At 36.4% G+C, this 23,413-nt stretch overlaps 1 protein-coding gene across 28 annotated transcripts in view; it reads right to left on the bottom strand.

Annotated features, from left to right (window-relative positions):
• The window catches only part of smad3b (SMAD family member 3b), a 36,050-nt gene that overhangs the window by 2,313 nt on the left and 10,324 nt on the right, over positions 1–23,413 (bottom strand). For 5 of the 28 annotated variants that reach the window (XR_015514183.1, XR_015514184.1, XR_015514182.1 and 2 more), the window contains exons 2-9: positions 12,632–12,825; positions 12,410–12,538; positions 11,722–11,796; positions 11,596–11,646; positions 6,727–6,939; positions 4,857–4,994; positions 4,560–4,704; positions 193–1,201 (exon numbers count right to left, since the gene is read on the bottom strand). Coding sequence is in view for 1 of the 28 variants with exons in the window: in NM_175083.2 (NP_778258.1) it covers positions 1,078–1,201; positions 4,560–4,704; positions 4,857–4,994; positions 6,727–6,939; positions 11,596–11,646; positions 11,722–11,796; positions 12,410–12,538; positions 12,632–12,825 (1,069 nt within the window). In the remaining 27 variants the exon portion in view is untranslated. 28 annotated transcript variants of the gene reach the window in all.

Below are 23,413 nucleotides of genomic sequence, written 5' to 3'. Positions count from 1 at the left end.
TATAGCTGGTTTTGGCTGGACTTCCAGCTTGGCTAGGCTGGTCAAGCTGGTTTTAGCTGGTCATCTCCCAGCCTGACCAGCTAAGACCAGGCTGGAAATGGCTGGAAACCAGCCTGGAAGTGGCCAAAACCCCTCTAAAACCAGCCTGGTCGACCAGCTAAAACCAGCCAACCAGCTTAGGCTGGTTTAAGCTGGATTTTTCAGCAGGGTCCGTTAAGGTAAGAAATTCATTATGACACAAATGTGGATGATGTGTGGATGATTGACAGGGCAACATAACGATCTGTTAACGAGGAGTTGGCATGTCTTAAAGCTTGCACACTCCTCTGTTACACTCTCAAATGTATTTATTTTTCCTTCACAAAAAAAGTACATATTTTTAGGACATACTTATAAGTATGCGAATTGGGGACACAGCAACAGCCTTTTAAAGTACTCTCTATTTGATAGTGTGCACAAACAACCGGTTCAGCGTTGACATCTTGTGGACAAACTAATTAGTGCAAAAACAATTAAAACGCACGTGTGAGCTGCAAAAAAACCCAAGTATACTTTGAGGTTGACATACTTTAAAAGTTCACACATGACCCCTTCACTGAAGGTGGTGGAAACAAACACTCTCCTCTGAAGGCTTGTCTGGTGCATCACTTAGGTTGCCAGAAAGGTCTGCTATGACGTTTACGATTTTAACCAATCATATTATGAGCCCATGATGCCAATACCTTCAGATCAAATTAAATGCGGTGCACACTTCTTGATCAAAACAAAAACAGACAGAAAGACAAAAATTTCTTAATCACATTAAAATTCATAATGAGGAAGACCCCTCATTTTAAGTTCATTTGCTCCACGAGTGTCACCGTTCAAAGTGCTTCAACTGTACGCAGCAGTTTTTGCCCACAGCAAATATCGGGATCTGTAATTGATAAAGTAACACTCTGAGGAGTCCAGAGGCTGTTTTGCCTTCCCATTCTTGATACTGCTCTATTTGTTTGCTTGGCATTCAGCAGCAATAGAGGGTAATTCCTGGTTTTTATAATATGGGTGTGGTTATATGAAATGATTGGAGAGTTTGTCCTATGACACGCTGGAGCAGCGAAGGTTTGGAGAGCCCATCTGAGTGAGCACCTTGTCCAGCCACTGCAGGGGCCCGTTGAGATGCAGCTCTATCCAGCAGGGGGTGCTGGTCACTGTCTGTCGCCTGGAGGAAGGAGAATCTGGGTCAGTAATGTTCTTCCATGCCTGCCCAGCGATTTTAACAAAGTACAGAGCAGCCAGAAATAACTGTTTTACATAATCAAGGGCAACCATTAGCTTTTGTCAGAAATAGAGTGATTAAATGCCATTTTATTCTCAGCATGTACTAGTACAGAGCACTTCTGATGGTGATAGATATGAAAAAAACATTTACAGTGCTTTCCACAGGTTTGAAATATACTTGTGTGGTAGCCGGATTGAAACACACCTTTTACCCACAGCACATAAATGGTTAACAACTTGTGACAAACAAAAAATAATGTAATTTTTAACTATATTTTTATTTATTATGACACTGTTATACACAGTTTTTTTACTCAATTGGTTAAAGATTTAAAAAAATACTTTTTTAAATTAAAACATTTCACTGGGCCTGTGTTTTTTACTTTTAAGCTATTCAGGAGGGCGAACAAGTGGCTTAGTAGGTAGTGTTGTCGCCTCACAGCAAGAAGGTTGCTGGTTCAAGCCTCGGCTGGGTCAGTTGGTGTATCTGTGTGGAGTTTGCATGTTCTACCCATGTTGGTGTGGGTTTCCTCCGGGTGCTCCGGTTTCCCCCACAGTCCAAAGAACAAGTGAATTGGGTAGGCTAAACTGTCTGTAGTGTATTTGTGTGAATAAATGGTTATTGCCCTTCCAGCTGTTTGTTGCAGCTGAAAGGGCATCTGCTGCAGAAAACATGTGCTGGATAAGTTGGCGGTTCATTCCGCTGTGGCGACCCCGGATTAATAAAGGGACTAAGCCGAAAAGAGAATGAATGAATGCTATTCAGGAGCCATGTCCCCTCACTGACAGATAAAATCTGCTGCTGACATTTTGTACAGTATTGCCATAGTATTTAAGATGTGAAGAGTTTAAATGCAAAAACCTCTAAATGTCGTCTGAAATTTTCCCCTAAGATGATTTTTTTTTTCCAGGCTCCTGTGGGTATGTTCAGTAGTATTATTTTCATGGCAAATAATAAGTTATTTTCCTGGTCTTTGAAGTGAAATATCTCTTTATAAATAAAGGAGGCTGCCAAAAATGTTCATTTTCGATGGAGATTTCAGACGGCACTAAGCGATTTTTGCATCTGAACTATTCATGTATAAAATATGTAATATATAAACATCAAATTAATACAATATACAGCAAATGAGAAATAAATGGCTTAAAAAGGGACAAAACAGGCAATATCTTTAAAAAATTATAATAATCACAAGAATAAATAGTGTAGATTTTTTAATACAAGACACATGCGCAATTAACCATTACTAATGGTGAACATATTTTTTCAGCGAGTTTCTGAGTGGTTTATTAAAGAATTAATAATTTAATGTTTTTTGTTTTTCTTGCTCTCGCAGTCATTTGCGATGCCAAGCTAAAGTAGGCCTAGATAAAAAAGTATTACAAAAACCCATACAATTAACAACAACTTTAGAAACAAAAGCCGAATCCCGGACGTTTTAGGAGGTTTAGATAACCGATCCGGACGAATGTTTAAGTGCCAAAAAACATGTCTCTGTGGGTCTGCAGAGCATGTGAGAATGTCTGTGGGATTGTTCACTGAATGAGCAGTAGCCTAGCTACGAAACAAACAGGTAAATGAGAGAAGATTTTCCACTGGTTAATCGATCGGGAATGTTCGGGTAATGGACGGATACAAAAAAGTAAAAGGATGATAATAGTAAAAAAAAAATGTCACCAAATCTACTTGGCCGTTAATATAACTGGGCGGCCCGCCCATGAAAAGTCTATGTGTGGTAAGCACAGATATATATATATTTATAAATATTATATTTATATACATAATTTGCTTTATATTTATACAAATAAATCTATCAATAAAACCATTTATACCCCAATTTGTTGTTAAAATATTATAATTATTTAGCGCTGTCGCCTCACAGTAAGAAGGTAGCTGGTTCGAGTACTGGCTGGGCCAGTTAGCATTTCTGTGTAAAGTTTGCATGTTCGCATGGGTTTCCTCCGGGTGCTCCGGTTTCGCCCACAGTACAAAGACATGCAGTATAGGTGAATCGGATGAACTATGAGTGTGTGTGTAAATTAGAGTGTGTATGGGTGTTTCCCTGTACTGGTATATTTGCCGGTTCATTCCGCTGTGGCGAACCCTGATATATAAGGGACTAAGCTGAAGGAAAAGTAAATGAATAATTAGTTAAATAGTGGCTTTCATCATTTGTTTTTTATGCCTGAATTTTTAAACAGACACATTAAGTAAGACCCCACTAACACATTAATTTATAATGAATAAATAGATAATACAGGACGTTATTTAAGGAAATGCTCTTCTAAAGTTAATTTCTCAAGCAAACCAATAAAAGTGGACATGTGTTGCCTGAGGTAAATTTTACGTGATTAAATCTGTTCTGTTGAGGTTTTTCTAGGGTTAAATCACTGACAGAAAGATTTCACGACAGGTGAGATATTTATTTTGTGCTATAATTGGAAAGAGGAAGGGATGATCATGTTCACTCATACACTGCTTCCACATCACTTTTCTGATAATCTGAAAAGGCTTTCTTGTAGAAAGACAATGACTGTTTCTTGTTGAGTGCTCCCTTGCCACCTTCTTGGCTGGTTTGTGTTCACACTGTCTTTTTTCCTTTTAAACCCTGGTACGCTTGCGTCATCAAGCTGCTGTTTTGTGTACAGCTGTTGCTAGGTGACGGCCACGAAAGCAAAGCAGCAAAATGGAGACGTACGTATATCATGGTCATTCTGCTTTTACTGAATCTTTTGCTTGTGTTACCAAAATCAAAATTCAGAGCCACTTGCATCTCACTGCCGCAAAAAATATGAAAAATGTTCAGAACATCACGTGATGCCTGCAGAAGTCATTTTTGGTCGGACAAGCAGACAATATCACTGTTTGCACTGGGTCAGTCCCGCTTTTTGAAGGTGATCCACAGACATACACACACAAATGAATGTTATAAAAACTAAAGTTTGTTGTACAGTTGGCGGTTCACTTCTGTTATTTGGTACGATTGCGTTCATATCAGAAGTGAACCGTACCAGATTTCGCACAAACCGCAACCCAGACCACCTCTTTCAGGTGGACTCGGGTACGATTTGTGGGTTCAGAAGACAGCGTTCACACTAGCTAAACGTAGCGTACTTTGACGTCAAACAAAGCCTGGTGTGGACCAGAAGTGCTAGTGTGAAAGCACTGACAGTTTCAAATGACATTTTTCATCTGACATATTTTAGGCCATAAATTTACCAAAATAAAAGACTTGTACCGACAATTCTGCATACCATTACACCCCAGTACAGTATATCTGATATAAGTCTATTCTTACCTGTATTCTGCCCCCCACCCCTTGACAAAACTCATTCGAATGGTGCACATGCGGGTAAGCTGGTACACAGCCTCAAATCCCTGATTCACTGATTGGGCCAACAGTGCTGCAAATTCCTGATTGTTGAAGATCTTCAGATTACACCCTGAAAGGAAGTCAGAAACAAACATGTATGCTTCAGTGCTTATATGGAACATGAGGAAGTCTCATGCTAGAACATGCTTGAGTGACTCATAGGATGTATATATACACCGCTTCACATTCATCCAATCAGAGCATAGAGATTGACTGACTCACCTGGAGGAATCTTACACACAGTGGCAGGGTGCCAGCCATACCGCTGGTTACAGTTCGGACTCTGGACGAAAATAGCACTGTCACTCAGACACTCAGCAAACACCTCACCGCCGATGTAATACAAACGCACGCCTCGGCCTGAGGAAATGTTATGAAGTTTGAGAGCATGAAGATCATTTCAGAATCTTTAATTACAGCATATTTTTATACTTAAAGGAACACTATACCTTTTTTTTGAAATAGGCTCAACTTATAAGTGACATACACTTTAACAGTAGAGTGTTGCCATTTTTGAATTCATTCAGAGTCAGGCGGGAGCACTTTTAGATTAGCTTAGCATAAATCGTTGAATTGGATTAGACTATTAGCATCTGACTCAAATAAAAATTCAAAAATAGGTTTTAAAATTTTTCATACTAAAGAGCCCCTATTATGGGTTTTTGGAAATGACCTTCCATGCAGTGTGCAACAGCACTAAGTGAATGAAAACATCCAGCTAAGGTTTAAATTTGAAAGTGCACTGTAAAACTATTGATTCTTTCACAAAATAGTCGATTTAGAGTTGAAGAAACAAATCATATTTGGTTCGAATCTTTTGCCTGAACGCATTGACGTCAACGGTACATTACTAAATATGTAGTACCAGATCTGGTAAAACATGAGCGTGCCTTTCCCTTCAGAAACTAGTGGAGCACAGGGTATTAAGGGACTAATCATGACACGAAGATGACGATCACTGACAGATGGAGATTTGATTGCGAGTAATAAAAGGGTTAATTTTCACAGCAATTCCAAAGTGTCAGACAACCATGTGCTGTGATTGTTCATGTCATTTGCTATTAAAGAAGCAGCAGAGACTATTATGTACTGGACTTTGTCAGACTTTGGAGGGACTTTGTCAGTAACTGTTACAGTTCATATGGATTAGTTTCTTCAACCTCATGAATCATAACATGTAAGTTTAATTAAAATTGTTGCCTCGTTTTCTGTAGTTTGCAAAATATGTGTTTAATTGTGTGTTGTAAGTTGTAACCGCTCTGTGCAGATTGTAATCTTGTATCTATTATAGACCAGTGCTTGTTATGTATCTCTCAGGTTAAATCTTTATAGGGCTGTTCACATATTGCATCCAAAACCACGTTGAAAACATGATGCGTGCTTAGTCCTTTACCAATTTAAATGCCTTTCTGAACTTGCAATTCTCTGCCGTTTGTCTTTGCTATGGCATCCATCAGCTTTTCCTCATAAGCGCGGCGCTGTAAATTTTCTAAATAGTTCAACTTTTGCCACTATGTGGATAAATACTGAATGTGTGTCATTGTTATTACTTGTGGTGAGCATTAAGAGTAGAGTAATATGCAGGTGTTTAACTGCATTGCTTTATTGCATTTCTGCATTGGGATCTCACATACTCTGTGCTACTACATAACCCTGGTGGGTATTTCTCTGTCTCGCGCTGAACACAGTCGACCAATCACAACAGACTAGGTCATTGGACTAATTACAGCAGATTAGCCTCATGCAAAGGAGGGGTTTGGAAACAAATGAATCGCTGAACGAATCATATAGAAGTCGTTGGAATAATTAGGTAAAAATAAATGCATATTAAAGACAATGAAAGTATTTTTTTTATCTAGAATGCATATCAGCCTGTTGTTGGGGGCCCCCAAAACCAAAATATGTGCTTTTATAATCCAAAATAGGGGCTCTTTAAATCTTTACTTTTTTGTAGTTACATCATGTGGTAAGACTAATGGAAAATGAAAAGTTGCTACTTTCAAAAATGGTAAAAATCTGCTTTTTAACTCTAGGTGAAAATTTGCATTTTAGTGAAAAATTGAAGTGTTCCTTTAAAGTCAACGAAATATACCGATGTGTCTGCGCGTCAGCTCCACAGCTGCATTCCGGTTGACATTGGAGAGCAGACCCAGGCAAAATCGCTCTGCGTTAGAGGGGTCCGTAAAGCCATCCACAGTTAAAGATGGTTGTGAGGCATGGAAAGTCTCACCGACACGCTGATTCAGCTCATAGTATGAAATCGAGCACCAAAATGCAGATTCACAATATGTTACTGGCTGCAGATCTAAAACACATAAACACAAATATAAATAAACATGAAAGAATCCGCGTAACAAAAGTCAAAACAAAGAAAGCATGAAGTAAACAGGAAAAGCACTGTACTTGTAGAGTAAAGTCAGTGTGTTGTGACAGAATGTGACTCTTTGAAAACAGCAGGCTGTCCATGTGAAACTAGTTATTTGTTATTTTTACCACAGGGCCTCCTGCTGTTTCTCCACAGAGATAGAACAACCCAGTGACAGGATATTATTGTTATTACATTACCCTGGGCTGACAGAAACAAAAGCTCCTTTTACATGAGTTTTCCTCCTGCACAGTTGAGAGACAAAGCATGTACTTTTTAGGGCTTTCTAGCCATTGCATGTACAGTATACTGTGACACTAGCAAGTCACCATTCAGGAATGGTTTGACTAACAGCTTAGTAAGTAAACATCGCTCATAATACATAATACATTCTAAATATAATCCTGATATAAATGCAGGGCAGTTTCTAAAAGGCTAAGCAGCACAACTAAATACCTCAAAACCCAGAAAGTCACTTGCATGAGAAAAACAATAAAACAATCATTGACGATGGTTTTTAATTCATCCACTCAGTTTATAAACCTTACTTAATATTTCTTAAACTGTTCCCAAGCAGTGCCCAATTCAATTCATCTTTATTTCTATAGCGCTTTTACAATGTAGATTGTGTTAAAACAGCTTAACATAGAAGTTCTAGTAAATTAAAACTGTGTCAGTCCAGTTTTCAGAGTTGAAGCTCAGTTTAGTTCAGTTGGGTTTAATTTTTTCACTGCTAAAAGTCCAAACAATGAAGAGCAAATCCATTGATGCTCAGCTCCACAAGTCCCGAACCAAGCAAGCCAGTGATGACAGTTGCAAGGAGCAGACTTTACTAATTGACGAAGTGAAGGGAAAAAATCTTGAGGGAAACCAGCACGACCATTTCTCCTCTGGCCAAACTTCAAATTTCCAATGTGTGTGCACAGATTTTGTAAACCAGGATTTTCAGCATTTGAAGTAATGTTTTATTTTTTTAAAGATCATGTAGCTCTTATGACTATTGCAATGATGCTGAAAATTCAGCTTTGTCATTGTCATTACTATTAAATATCGTATCAATTGAAAAAGTTTATTGACTACCTAAAAGGCCTAAACGGCTTAGCTTCCCAGTATTTAAGGGTGCTCCTGGTGTACTACAGCCCCTCATGTGCACTGCGCTCAATTAATTCTGGACAATTGATTATTCCCAGAATATCAAAATCAACTGTAGGCAGTAGATCTTTCTCATATCTGGCAGCTAAACTCTGGAACAGCCTTCCTAGCATAGGTCGGGAGGCAGACACAACTCTTTGCGTTAACATACACATAAAACACAAGTGCTTTTGAAATCAAAATTGTTAGTCTGCATTAATTTAGACAACCGGAGCCGGGAACACTTCTTAAAAGACATCATTCGCCATCTACGCTTATGTAAGTCTGTTTTTTATTATTCAGAGGTTTCCATAACCCTGGACAAGACCGTATCCTAAGAAGATGTTGTGGCAGTCATAGCTGGATGGAGAACATGAGACTGATTCCTGAAAGACCACAGTGACAGAAGAGTCTCCACACTGATCCTGTTGGCCAGCCTGAACACCCGCCGGTGACCTTCTCGTACCTGCAGCTTCTCCACATTGAAGGTCCAGCATTCTTCAGCCTCCAGCACCTAGACAGCAGCTCTGCACAGGAAGTTTGGCCAGAGGAGAAATGGTTGTGTCCAACTGAGCCTGTTTTTTTTCCCCTTCACTTTTGTCAATTATTGAAGTTCATTCCTCGCCACTGGCTTGGTTGGTTTTGGGACTTGTGGAGCTGCACATCAATGGATTTGCTCTTCAGTGATTGGACTTTCAGCAGTAAAAATTAGACCCCACTGAACTGAACTAAACTGAACTTCAACTGTGAAAACGGGACTGACGCAGTTTCAATTTACAAGAACTTCTATGTTAAGGCACTTTGACACAGGTACTATAGAAATAAAAATGAACCGAATAGAATAAAAAACAGGACACCTTTAAGTATATTAATACTGTTTTTCTCTCACATAATATTTCATATTTGAAATGCTTTGGCAATAATGTACTGAATGTCATGCCAATAAAGCAACTTTAACTTGAACTTAAATCAACATTATTGAAAGTCTTTCAAAATTCTAAACGTATGTAACATAAATCTCAAAAATATGCATCTAACTGGTGTCTGATCAACATGACCTTTAACCAGCATTATAACATCATATTTCTTAATCTGATTATTTGTTCAGACGGCCATCCCTTTAAGCTGATTTAAAAAAATAAGCAAACAACTCCAAATTAACCAACTAGCTACTGTTAATCATTCTAACCATGCTTTCCTATGCTAAGTGAATTGTAAGTCACTTAATGAAGATAGTACTGGATGCTGGTGGCATTACCCAACTGTTTTACTGGCAGTGATTCCTAGTGTTTTCTCATGGACTCACTGAAGCAGACATCCGTCCTCTTTAATCACCTCAACCAGGACCAGGCAGTCCAACCAGTGTTATGGAGATGATAAATCAGAGATAATCCAGCCAGATTAAACTAAGACTCACAGTAGGATGGTGTACTCACAAAAATCAAACAAACTCTGCAGGATAAACACTTTTTTTAAAGGGAATTACTATTTTCAAGCTTTAGTCTCTATATTCATTTTCACCTTCTCTTAATGTTTTGTTCGGTAATCTGATCACAAGTCATTAAATACAGAATCAAACTAAAAGTGTGTCAGGCATAATTAATGTGTCTGTGCTCTTTGGATAAGGGATTCATAAAGGTATACAATCATTAGTCCAGGGCATTCGAAAAGTAAGGGAAAAAGTTAAAAGCCTTTGTTAAGCCTTTATTAACATGGCTATTGTTTGAAAAAACAGCACTCATATGCACCGTACAGGTTTTGGCAATATGCAAGTGCATCTGGAGTTCATTTGAACACTCACTCCCATGTAAGCTCTTAACTAACTGAACAGTACAGTTATATAGCCAATACTAGGGCTGGGTGATAAAATCGTTATCAATATTTATTGACCGAACACCATTGTCAATAGCAATAAAAAAAAAGTTCGATATGAAGTTTCTGTATAAAATGTGGCTGTTGAGCGCGCACCTTGAAAGGAATGCCAATGAGCTTAGTGTGTTTGTCATTTCTAATGGAGGTGTGCGCACACGGTATGCAAGCGGCGCACACTTGACGCGTGTGCATTTTCCAGGTACAAACATCTGAACTTTTCCAAATGCTGCAAGTGCATCGTGATTCATGTAAGTAGAACTAACCAATCTGCTTCACACTTTGTGTGGAATATACACATTTCAGTAAAGGTAGACTAATTACTTCTAACAAACACATTGCATCCAAACACTGCAGTTCTTATACTTTTCTCAATAAACTTGCATCTTAGCTGCAACAATGGGTTGTCCATTTGTCATCCTCTAAGAAAATGCTTGATGGTCACCTAATTACGAGAGGCGCCATAGAAAATTGTGAACGAAATCACAGACTCGCGCTTCGTCACTTCAGGTCAGAATAACAACACGTGAAATTGAGTGGCGTATAGCAGCAATGAGGAGATTATAAATAAAAAAGTATGTGAAGATGTCACCAGAGTGGCTTTTTAGTTTCTTTTCTTGCGCATCCCAGTCACAAACATCCTATCTGAAAAAGTTTTTAGCATAGGGGGTAATTCAGTCAATCAACTTCACCATTTGTAATATTGCAGTATGTATTTGAATAATGATGGCTGGTTCCTTTACGTGAAAGCTCAGATTTGATTATCATAATTTCTTTTGTTTACAGAGTTTACTATATAGTTGTAATTGACGCCTTACAGATGTTGATCTACCTTTACCATTGCACACACTTTGTAATATTTTATTTATCAGGTTTAAGAGTCTTTTTAACACTTAGGTTTATTTTATTATAAAGAGATCAGATATTTTAAATATTTTTGTTTTTGACAATTAAAACTATTTGCCTTAGTAATGTTGGTAAATTAAAATAAAGTGGTTAAATAACAAAAAGCCCTAATGTAAATCCTAAAAGTGTTGTTAAAAAATAGTCAATAATTATTGACACCAAATGATATGAAACAAGATATTGTGATTTTTTTGCAACATCGCCCAGCCCAAGCCAACACACTAATGTCAACTCAACAGTTATATCAATATATTAATGGGAGGAAAAAAACGTATGTATATAAAAAATATGTTAACTTTAATAGCCATGTAAATAAAGAGTTTATAACTATTTTTACCAACATTTTGAGTGCCTTGGATTGACGATATTTTGTAAGACACATTAATGTTTCCAACTTTCAGTCAGTTTGGTATAAACTTGCATTAAAATGTGTCTCAAGACCACTTGTGTTTAGATTTCATTGAGACTCTTCCTCCTAATTTATTAATGCTCTAAATCACTTTTATGGGAACGATTAGTGTGACACTCGAGTACTACTAAACAAATGAACAAGCATTACTACTATATTTCAGCCATTTTACCAAAGAATGATTGTTAAGTATTAGAAAATGTGTTCGATATTTGTATCAACTGTGAGATGAATATGTAATATCTGGCTGTGATAAATAATAAATAATTATCTCTTCTCACCTAGGTTGCTGTTTGCCGGAGAAACAGGGTTAGGCGAAAGCGTTGGAGAACCTAAAGATTAAGAACAGTATTAACAAACATGATCAGTTTTAGTATTGAATAGCAACTGTTTGTTTGTGATCCAACCTGTGTCCATGCTGTGGCTCATTTGGTGGTCACTGGTTTCCCCATCCTCACTCAGGTATCCTGGAGGAGGGGTCTCTGCAACATAAATCAGACATGTTGAGTTATTAAGCACCGCACTTGTGTCAAATGTACAAGACAGAATTCTGCCTCCCTGCAGTGCAGATATTTAAACACTCCCAGTTTGCAGCGTGTTGCCTATTTATTTATAGCCTTAAGTATCAATCAATACCAGAGGCTGAAGAGAGTCTAAAACCATGTACTGTAGATCCATCCAAACCTTTCAGTTAAAACTTAAAAAGGAGAAAGCTTGCTTTGTAGCATGTGTGGTAACACTTCGCCACACTGCATATGTGAAGAGGTGGAAAAAGCTATTCTTTCACTCAAGTCATGAGAAAAACAATCATTCTTGAGTCTCAATATATATAGTTACGGTCATGAGATCTGCACTTTGATCTCTCCTTTTCTGTTTATATTTATTAAGATTCCAGACTAAACACTTTGATTTTGACAAACTGCTTAAACGAACCCGAGACGCAACAAAATCAACTCAAGCTGAAGTGCCTCTGTGAATCAGCATGTCTGTGGGTGTGTAGAGAGTGGGTAAATGCCTGTTGTGCAGTCCCGAGGGCATGTCTGGGTGAAAGTTAATGTGTGATTTTCAGAGAGAAAACAGAAAACATGTTTTCACCCGGTATATAGTTGCTGGGAGGCTCAATGCCCGCTGGGAATATGGTGTTCTCTGGGATGGAGTAATCATCTAGTGGAGGGAAGTCTGTGGGGATGTCAGCATGCCGAGGAACCAGGACTGGAGGCAAAACTAAACACACAGGAAGGATATATATAAAATTTATCTCAATTATAACCGATTATGACATTAAATGGCTTAAATAAAATACATTTGCTGGTTTACCTGGAGTTTCTACACGCTGGTAGTGATAAGGGTTTACACACACCTCATCCTTCTTCGTGTGGAAGGCAAACTCACACATTTCAACAGCACGCAGTTCGTGGTGGGACTGCAGGTCAGGCCAACGCCAGAGACGGCAGTAGATTACATGAGGGAGGCCTTTTTTGTGAGATACCTGCAGACGGCCATCCAGAGACCTGCAAAAACAGCAATTCAATGAAAAGTAAATAATAAAGTAAAGTAAATAGTAACAGTGTTTATGCTTAATACACTGTTCAGAATTTATATTGAATAAAAAAAGAGTTAGTGGATTTTTTAGACAAATAACTTAACGATACTGCTCCTGCTGCTAGTAGGCATTAGACGATAGCTGTTTTCAAGGTATACCGCGGCTGAAAAAGTCAAGTTTTTAAAACTGTCAAAATTTTCTGTTATACCATTCCTATGGTATTTGTACTATTTTTTGTATGTTTTTAGGACAACAGTATATCCAGCAGAAAAGATCCAAATATGCCATTTTAAATTGTAAAGAAATCTGTGTTTTTGAAACTAACAAAGACAGCGTAAGCCAATGATTCATTTGAATTATTTAGCCTGACATGTTTACTGTTCCAAATTATTTTAAAGGATAAAATTCATAAAAAAAATAAAAATATATACTGGCTGCGTCCAAAATCGCATACTATTTTGTAGGTACTGCATCTGAATTTGAATTTACTACTTGACCGATAGAAAAATATGTTTGTTCTACACAGTATGAATGTAAGTAGTATGAATGGAGCTCAGACGTACTACATCCGACTTTTTATCATAATCACATGACTAGGCATCGGTCGGTTAGAAATTCTGACCGTATGATAACCTTGGATTAAAAATATCACGATTTCACGCTATTGTGATTAATACTCTGAAATATTTTCTTTTTGCCTGTCTGGGTAAAAAGCTAAACAAAAATTTCCCCTTTGAACACATTAGATTTTGTTTTGAGAAACATTTAAAATATTTTGGAACAGTAAACATGTCAGGCTAAATAATTCAAATGAATCATTGACTTCTGCTGTCTTCATTCGTTTAAAAAACACAGATTTCTTTACAATTTAAAACAGCATTTTTGGATATCTTTTCTGCTGGAGATACTGTTGTCCTAAACAACAAATAAAAAATAAATAAAATAAAAAGTCTTACATATAACTTAGAAATGGTATAGCAAAAAATGTTGGCGGTTACAATACCGTCAAACCCTGATATTTTTAAATAGTGTTGGAAACTTACACCGGCCCATGCCTAGCTGCTAGCTGACATTTATTTTTTTTATTTGCAAATATATTGGGTAACACTTTACAATAAGGTTCATTAGTTAATGCATTTACTAACATGAACTAATCATGAACAACACATGTACAGCATTTATTAATCATAATTGAACATTTATTAATGCATTATTAACGTTCAAGTCCATGCTTATTAACATTAGTTAATGCACCATGAGTTAACATGAACTAACAATGAACTACTGTATTTTCATTAACTAACGTTAACTAACATGAACAAATACAGTAGTAAATGTATTGTTCATTGTTTGTTCATCTTAGTTAATGCATTAATTAACATTAACTAATGAACCTTATTGTAAAGTGTGACCATATATTGTACACTGTCGCCGCAAGAAGCTCGCTGGTGCGAGTCCCAGTTAAGACAGTTGGCATTTCTGTGTGGAGTTTGCATGTTCTCTCCGTAGGTTAAAACTATTTAAGGTTTCACGTAGGTTTCCTTCGGGTGCTCCAGTTTTCCCCGCAGTCCAAAGACATGCACTATAGATAAATTAAATAAACAACTGAATTGGTTGTAGTGTATGAGTGTGAGTGTGTGTGAGAATGCGAGAGAGTATGGGTGTTTCCCAGTACTGGGTTGTGGCTGGAACGGCATCTGCTGTTTAAATACATACGCCGGAATGGTTGTCGGTTCATTCCACTTTGGCGACCCCTGATAAATAAGGGACTAAGTTAAAAGAAAATTAATGAATATTTTACAAAGGCTACATTCAAATTGCTGTCATGCCATTACATATTAAATACATTATTCTTCTTATATTTTATATATTGAAATTAGTAGTATGAATGAAAACATGCCAGTAACAGTCTCTATATCAGTTTCTTAACACATATATTTATATGTGTAATATACTCCTTAAATGTATAGCTGCAGTACACAAAGACTTTACCATCCGTCATGTGCATGCATGTTCTTTTAAAACACGACAAGCATGTTTAGATTTTTATTAATTAATGATCAATTAAATAATTATACTTAAAATATAACAGTGGCAAGCTTTATTCACAGATTTTGCAAAACATTTTTGACCATGTGGGGGTCTGCTTGGTTACAAAATTTCCGTTTATACCCTAATAAAATTAGTCGCGGTTCACATCCCTTATTTTTAGCATAGGGTGGCTGTGTTCACACACTGCCGACACATTTATGTTCAAACACCATGTAAAAGTGAATTTTGCACAATAGGTCAGCGAACAATACAACGTTCGAATTTGTTCACAAAAGATTAAGCATCGTTGCTTGATGCATGAAAAAGTGTCACGCAACATTTGAGCTACCCCAAGTACCAACGAGGTTTAGAGTTGCATTTCAATATTTGGTCAAGTGTCTGTCAATGTTCACTGATCAGTTTTTATGTCAATAAAAACCTAAACTATATCCACTAGACATGGCCATCGATGATTGTGTCTCTTACGAACATATGAATCAAACCACTCCATTGAAATAGATGTATTTTTTGATTTCTTTACAAATTATCTGAAGTATGACCATTTTGGTGAACAGATGGACCAATTAATGGACCAACAGAAATCTCTCAGTATTCACATAAACACAGACAATTACAGTACGCTTAAAGTGAGTGTTCAGTAAACTATCCATGCACAAGGTCTTGAAGTTATAGTAATGTATGCTGTTTTTACTTAAACAGCACACAAATATATACTGTATGCACGTTTAGATAGATAGATAGATAGATAGATAGATAGATAGATAGATAGATAGAAAGATAGAAAGATAGATAGATAGATAGATAGATAGATAGATAGATAGATAGATAGATAGATAGATAGATAGATAGATAGATAGATAGATAGATACTATTAAAAACCAATTTTATTCACTTGTTTTCCGTCCACTAAACTTGTATTATAGAACATTAAGTGAAACATACAATAATAAACTAAACTGCAGAAAATAGTTCAGTTAAAATGTTATAACGACAGAGTTACTAAAGCACAATGTTCCTGATAACACTAATGTGCAATGCAATTAAAGTGAAAGCCCAGTAAATCTTTCCCTGTGAGCCTTTAATAGGCTTCCACTGGGTCAATCGTTCATTTTTCTTCGAAGTATGGATATTTAAATGATGCAAGAGTCTTGTTTAGTGGAAAGAGGGAATCGAGACTTATTTTAATCCAAGGGAAGAGGTCACCAGCTGCGAGAAGAGAAAGCATGAATCATCCTCATGCTATTGTGGTCTACGCTCAATGGCAGCCATAGCTAATGAATTTCATTGCATTAATGTCTTTTCGCCTGACATTGAGATTATCCCAATTCTTCAAAAAGCTCAGACACTTAAGACTGAGGTGATACAGAGAAATCGAGTGACTGGATTTCGTGGAAATACATAGGCTGAGTTCAGAAGGAGAGAAAGACGGCGTGGCAGAGCAGACAGAGACAAACGCCTGCACACTTTTCCAGTATAATGTTTACCTATTCATTCAGCTATGCACCAGCGGTATGTATGCCAACATTCTGCACTAGAAATATCCACTAGGAACAGATGACATCTGTATTTGCCAGACAGAATAAAAATATGAACGTAGAAATGAATGTACTGCCTATGATCACTTACAGTATATGAAGCATGTTTATAAATTTAGTTGTTAAATTCGGCATGCTAATAGTGCTTCTGTCTTTTGGTCTAGATGAAATTTTATTATGGTCCTACTGCAGCAAACCACGGTTTTATCTGTTCCACAAGTTAAACTTTGCTCATTATATATTGTTGCCATAGTTCAAATATGTGGAAAATAACATATAGATAAATATTTTTAAAAATAGGTGGCTAACTATAAGAATACACTGTTACCTGGGCCAAAATAATGAAAATTACACACATATATATATATATATATATATATATATATATATATATATATATATATATATATATATATATATAATTTTATTATTATTTCAAAATAATAATACTATTTGATTATTTTTATTTGAAAATATATTATAATATATAATATATATTTAATATATTATATAATATATTAAATAATATATAGATAAATAATATATATAGATATATAATATATAATAGATAAATAATATATAATATATATAGATATATTATTATTTGAAAAAAAAATCATTATTAATTATTATCAAATTGTTTGATGTTGGCGTTACCACAACAAAAAGTGCACCAGATTGACTTATTGCTATCAAAAACTTATTCTGTAGTATCAAATAATTTATTCATTTTCCTTTGGCTTAGTCCCTATTCCAGAGGTCACCACAGCTGAATGAACCATCAACTATTCCAGCATATGTTTTATGCAGTGCATGCTTTTCAAGCTGCAACCCAGTATTGGGAAACACCCATACACACACTCATACACTACAGCAAATTTAGGTTATTTAATTAATCTATAGCACATGTCTTTGTATTGTGGGGTAAACTGAAACACCCGGAGGAAATCCATAAGAGCATGCAAACTCCACACATAAATGCAAACTGGCCCAGCTGGGACTCGAACCAGTGACCTTCTTGCTGTGAGGTGACAGTGCTAACCACTGAGCCAGTGTTCCGCCCCAGTATCAAATCAAATATGGTATAAAATGTCAATATTTTAAAAGTATTATATTAAAGTTAGAAATTCTTGTTCTGGGTAACCCTGTGGTTTACCAATACAAAATATTATCATGGCGTGACATTAAAGATTTGCAAAATTGCCTGAATAAATACAACATTTGCAATAAAAAATGTATAAAATGTGAAACAATATATAATAAACCTCAAAAATATTTAGACTATTTAATTTAACAATTTAATTTAATTAACTTGACAAATGTTTCCTAAGTTGCAAAATATGTTATAATTCCTTCATTCATAACTTAAAATATTTAAAATTTGCAACAAGGATTAATGTCATGCGAAAAAAAACAGGCACGTCAAGCTTTTTGAAAAGGAAAGCTTTTCCCATAGAATTTGAAGAATCTTCACACAGCTTTTTTTCATACATATATTACAAAATAAATAAATAAGTTGGTAGCGCTGTCACCTCACAGCAAGAAGGTTGTTGGTTCGAGCACTGGCTGGGTCAGTTTGCATTTCTGTGTGGAGTTTGCATGTATTCGTGTGGGTTTCCTCCGGGTGCTCTGATTTCCACCACAGTCCAAAGAAATGCGCTATATAGGTGAATAGAATAAGCTATTGTCCATAGTGTATGTGCGTGAATGTGAGAATCTATGGGTGCTTCCCAGTGCTGGGTTGTGGCTGGAAGGGCATCCGCTGCATAAAACATATGCTGGATAAGTTGGCGGTTCATTCTGCTGTGGCGACCCTTAATTAATGAATGAACAAAGGTGGTCCATTTGAATCAAGAGCTACATTTTTACATTTTTTAAGTTTCGTATAATACAGTACACTTTATACAAAGTATAATTTACCAATATTTTGATTCTCAGTCATTATGAACTCGATTGATGATTCTTCTAAAATTCTCTTTTTATTTTCCAAAGACGAAAGTAACAAAATATATATTTTCATATCACTTCTACACCGTCCACATAAAAATTACACTCAAAAAACTAAGTTAGCAAAAATGCAGACAGACAGATCAGACAGACAGACAGACACAAACAAAGCTGCTGACCAGAACCTCTGTGAGTTTGCAACTTGACAAAGAGTAGACAGACTATCCCATTGTCTGACACAGACACAAAGCAAAGTCCTGGAGTCTCTCACATTCACATTCACAGCCACGGCTCAGCTGAAAATACTGAAATTCCTTCTGTTCAACTCAAACTGACCTCCAGATTGACCTGAAAGTCACACACAGCAGAACTCATTCAGCCTTCTGTCAAAGCCAAGAGCAGCAGTCTTTTTCTGTCCAACCCCCTCCTGAACACACACACAGCCTCTCTAAAATCAATATCGGAGTCATTCACAAGTTCAAAACAGCACTAGCAAAAGCAGACAATAACACATTAAATAAAACCTGTGTATTAATAAAAAAAAGGGAAGAGGAGAGAGTTGAGGATGGAGGACAGAGTGCATGTGGCTCACCAGTAACCTCAAAGTTTCCTCTTTAAGCAGCGCTGTTTATTGTGTGCTCTCCCACATAGGCCTATCTCAGACAATCCACATCTGTGGATCTGTGCTAAATCCATTAGTCATCATCACGGCCCCTAAAAAGGCCCCTGACCTCAATTCTCACCAGAGTTGCCTCAGAATTTATGCTGTTGACTACTTCATTTAGGGTAAAGCCTCATGCACACTGTTCGTTTATCATTTATGCTTTATTTTTTATTGACTGACAGCATTTTTGAGACATTTTTCAACATTCATACGCAAGAGATTTTCAATGGTGATGAGCTGAGTGAACGTGCAAAAATGTCATATGAGCAATTCCAGTGTTATGGATGTGATATTTGCAGTAAAAACTCACAAACAAATTCTTATAGACGTTGTTAACGTTATGTTGAAATATCTATTTATATTTTACAAAAACTAACCACAGAGTTAAAGGATCAGAAAAATATCTGTAAACATTTTATATATTTTATGAGGAAAATGAACATACATTATGGATGTGACCAAAAACCTAGCAAGTTAACGTTATACAAGATACATTGTAGAAGTTTTGTGAATGAAACTGCGCAACCCAAAAGGAACAATGCTATTCAAAAAGATAAGAGTCGGCTCACTACAGAACAAAAATCATTGATTTTATTTGACATTTTTGGATTTATAAGGAAAAAGCTTCATTATTGATGTGACAACTCTTTGGTATGGATGTGACAGATGTGAAATTGACACTTGTGTGACTTTGTCAAGTCAAATTTAATATTTGAAAACACTGACAGAGACCTTCTTGAGTATTTTTACAGTACAGTAAAATACAAGCCTACACAAAGACCTTAGGAAGGGTTTCGCTATTTTGGTAAAAACTTTTTCATGGCAAGGTTAACATTTGCATGCAATTGCTCAGATGGCACTTAATGAAAACAAAAATAATCAATCTCATTTGATTGGCTAGTTTTTAAAATGGCGCATCAACACACCTGACCCCCTAAAAGACATTTAAGGCATTTTTTGAATGAAGCTTTTATGCTGCTCATCATTGTTATGCACAATCACTTTAACTCACTAGTGCACAATAATTGTCCCAGTGTACACAAGACTTCAAGTACCAATTAATTTAAAACTAACCATCTGATTTTGTTAGCTCACATTGCTAGTTTTGTGGTGAACGATTCATCTGTGCACATCATTAAAGGGGTGGTCCAGAATGTATTTATGTTTATAAGATGCAAAGCAATGTGTGCTCATGTTTCACTTGAGGAAAATCGCATTATTTTTTCATAAATCTCACTTTGATTATACACAGTTACTCAGCTAACATGAAAAGGACTGTCAAATTTCGTAGTTCCTCTGAAAGGCCCACCCTTAAGCGACTCTGATTGGTCATCGTCATAATGTGCTGCTATTCGCGGATCGGCTCCACGTCACACCCGTAAAAGCACGCGCTTTTCTGCTGTGTAAACAATCAGTCAACCTCCTGCCTGCTCTAAAATAAAATCTGACTAGTGTCTGTAATGAGTGAAAATGGGGTGTGGCTCCTTTAAAAGACTTCGTCTTTGTGTGTGTCTATGTTTGTGTTTGAGTGAATGTGTGATCTTTCTATAACAAATGCAAGTGCACAGGAGTTTTTTTTTTCTCTCTGATGCTCGGATTAAGTTATTTTCTGTAATATATTATGACAGAAGAATAAAGCACAAGATGTGGGATGCAACCTGTGTGAGCCTTGATTTATTATTCTGCTACTACCACGAGTCAGGTAAGCTAACTTGTATTTTTTTTAACTCTATGCGTTACACGACGTCTTTCATTTATGTCCGGAATATGCAGGTGTAAGTAATATGAATCATCCACATATGTTTTGTGACTTCATTATCTGAGATGTGAAACACATGGAAAAGCTGCCTGAAGACAATCAATGCAGTCGCGCACACACATAAGAGACACGAACGTGCTGGTGGAGTGTGTGTTTCTATGTGTTTACAGCAGCTTGACTAATAAATATGAATTTGTAGCCAAATCATTTGCCCGCAAAGAAGCATTTCCCATTGTTTACATCGTTGCTTCAGCATATCTTTAACGCTAGAGACTGTACATGTCATGTTCAATTTTAACAAATAAAAACACTTACAGCTTGTAGTTCACAGCCTCTGCTTTGAGGAGATTTTAGCCGAATCCAGCACTGAACTGGGAGAGATTCTGGAAGCTGTTTTGTCAAATCATGCTTGCTATGTATTTTATAATTCTCTGGAACATAATTAATATTGAACTGTATTAACTACTGTCTTTGTGTCATGTCCTTTGGAAGCCCAAATACAGAAACAGACGAAGCTCTGTGGAAACAGCAGTATTTGAACGCATTTATAGCTTCATCTCTTCTGAAACGTTACAGCGCCTCTGGCCACGGCCCATACTTGCGCCGTTTGTATGCGCAGTAAACGAACTTTGATCACAGGGGGCAGAAGTATTTTTTGTAGTCCCCAAAATTCGTTCATTGTAGGCTTTGCTAAGCTAACTCGGTAAAAACCAAGGTCTCCCTTTGCATTGAACTTTTTACATTCAGAGATGTTGTTTATGTTCACACAGCTACATCACACATCAACTAAAGTTTAAAATATGAGGGTGGACCACCCCTTTAAGAAAAACACTTTTGTTTGCCCTTCTAATCTTTAAATAAAATAAAAAAATGCACTACCTGTTTTTTGTTTTCAGTAAATTGTCAGATTACATATATCTTAGCAAATGGGCGTGGCTAACATTTAACCACGCTGCTTCAACTGTCAGTTCTGACAACAAACAGAAATGGTGAGGAGGAGGTGTCTGTTAAGTTGTAATAACTTTCCAAACCCTTTTCCTGATCTTTCTGAATGAAGTGCCTACTTTACATCCATTTAGCTTGCAGTAGAAAAAATAAGCCAACTGTTTTCTCATTTAATATTACGTTTCTCTAGGAACTGCATCACAATGCAAAAAAAAAACAAAAAAAACGTTGCAGCTTCCGGTTTAAAGGTGTCCCATTGTGATGTTTGCAACAAATTTACAAAAGTAGTTTTAGACACCTAGGCAAATGTGTATTTTGAAAAACAAATTGTCAAAACACAATTTTGACCTGTATGATTACAAATTTCTTGCTGGCAAATATTTAAACCGAGTGGTTTGAAGAATAGAAGCAAAGCTTAAATTTTTAAATGACAACTAATTAGTATTTTTATTGCAGCCATTTGATTCCTATAACAATTCTGTTACCAAACATAAAACATGCAAGAACCGTATAACTGCAACTGATGCTTTTTGTAGCTCTTTATTTCCATATTTATTTGCCACATTTCTGGATGAAAGTGCCAAGATCCAGTAGTTTGGATAAAATTGTGTGCAAATTGTGAAATAATCTTTAAACACAATTTGACCACCAATTGACTGTTTTGAAGTTTGCTGGAGCAGCCAGTGAGTACATCAGGGGAAAATAATGGGGGTGCTGTATTCAATGATGGGCATGAGCTAATACTGTTGCTCCACAAACATTTATTTGTCAAATGAGAGATGTAAACTATTTACTTTATTCTCCGCGTACGAGCGGGCGGAGCCATTTGAATCTTTTATTCCTTAAGACTTCCAGTCTTATTTTCTTCTATTGATTTTTAGACATTAAAAACAGCCCGTTTTGCTGTTTGATGTTGCAAACTGACATTTTCTTATTATATTATTCGGTCTGTATTGTCTATTTTGTCTGTATTGTCGTGCAAAAAACTTGTTTGTAGAGCAAGCGGTTTGACCGTTTTCTGCCGTTTATTATTCCTATGTATTTCTCCCATAGGCCACTGAATCGGAAGTTCTAAAGTGCAAAAACGAGCACACTTCCACATTGAAGAATAAGGTCAATATAGGAATTACCAACCTACGTTACACTGAGGCTGCTCGATTTTTGGAAAAATCATAATCACGATTATTTTGGTCATAATTGTAATCATGATTATTCAAAACGATTACTGTTAAAGTCAAAATTATTAGCGCTTTTTTCTGGAGAAAGGCTTTTTTTATTTTATTTATTTATTTTTTGGCTAGAATAAAAGCAGGTTTAAATATTTTGAAACCCATTTTAAAGTCTATAATATGAGCCCCCTTAAGCAATATATTTTTTGATTGTCTGCAGAAGAAACTACTGTTATACAATGACCTGCCTAATTACACTAATTAAGCATTTAAATCGCACTTTGAATCTGAATGCATGTATTTTGAAAAATAACTAGTCAAACATTATGTGCCGTCATCATGACAAAGTTAAAATAAATCAGTTAATAGAAATGAGTTATTAAAACTATTATGTCCAGAAATCTTCGCACGCTTTCTTTAGTGGTTTCTATTTCGCGTGTCTTTTGATTCTCAACTTATTTGTTTATTACACAAATGAGGGTTAA

This window comes from Danio rerio, chromosome 18 (genome assembly GCF_052040795.2).
Source record: "Danio rerio strain M-AB ecotype USA chromosome 18, GRCz13ab, whole genome shotgun sequence".
Taxonomy (NCBI): domain Eukaryota; kingdom Metazoa; phylum Chordata; class Actinopteri; order Cypriniformes; family Danionidae; genus Danio; species Danio rerio.
The sequence above is the reverse complement of the archived record's forward strand: the minus strand, read 5'-3'. Positions and strand labels throughout refer to the sequence as shown.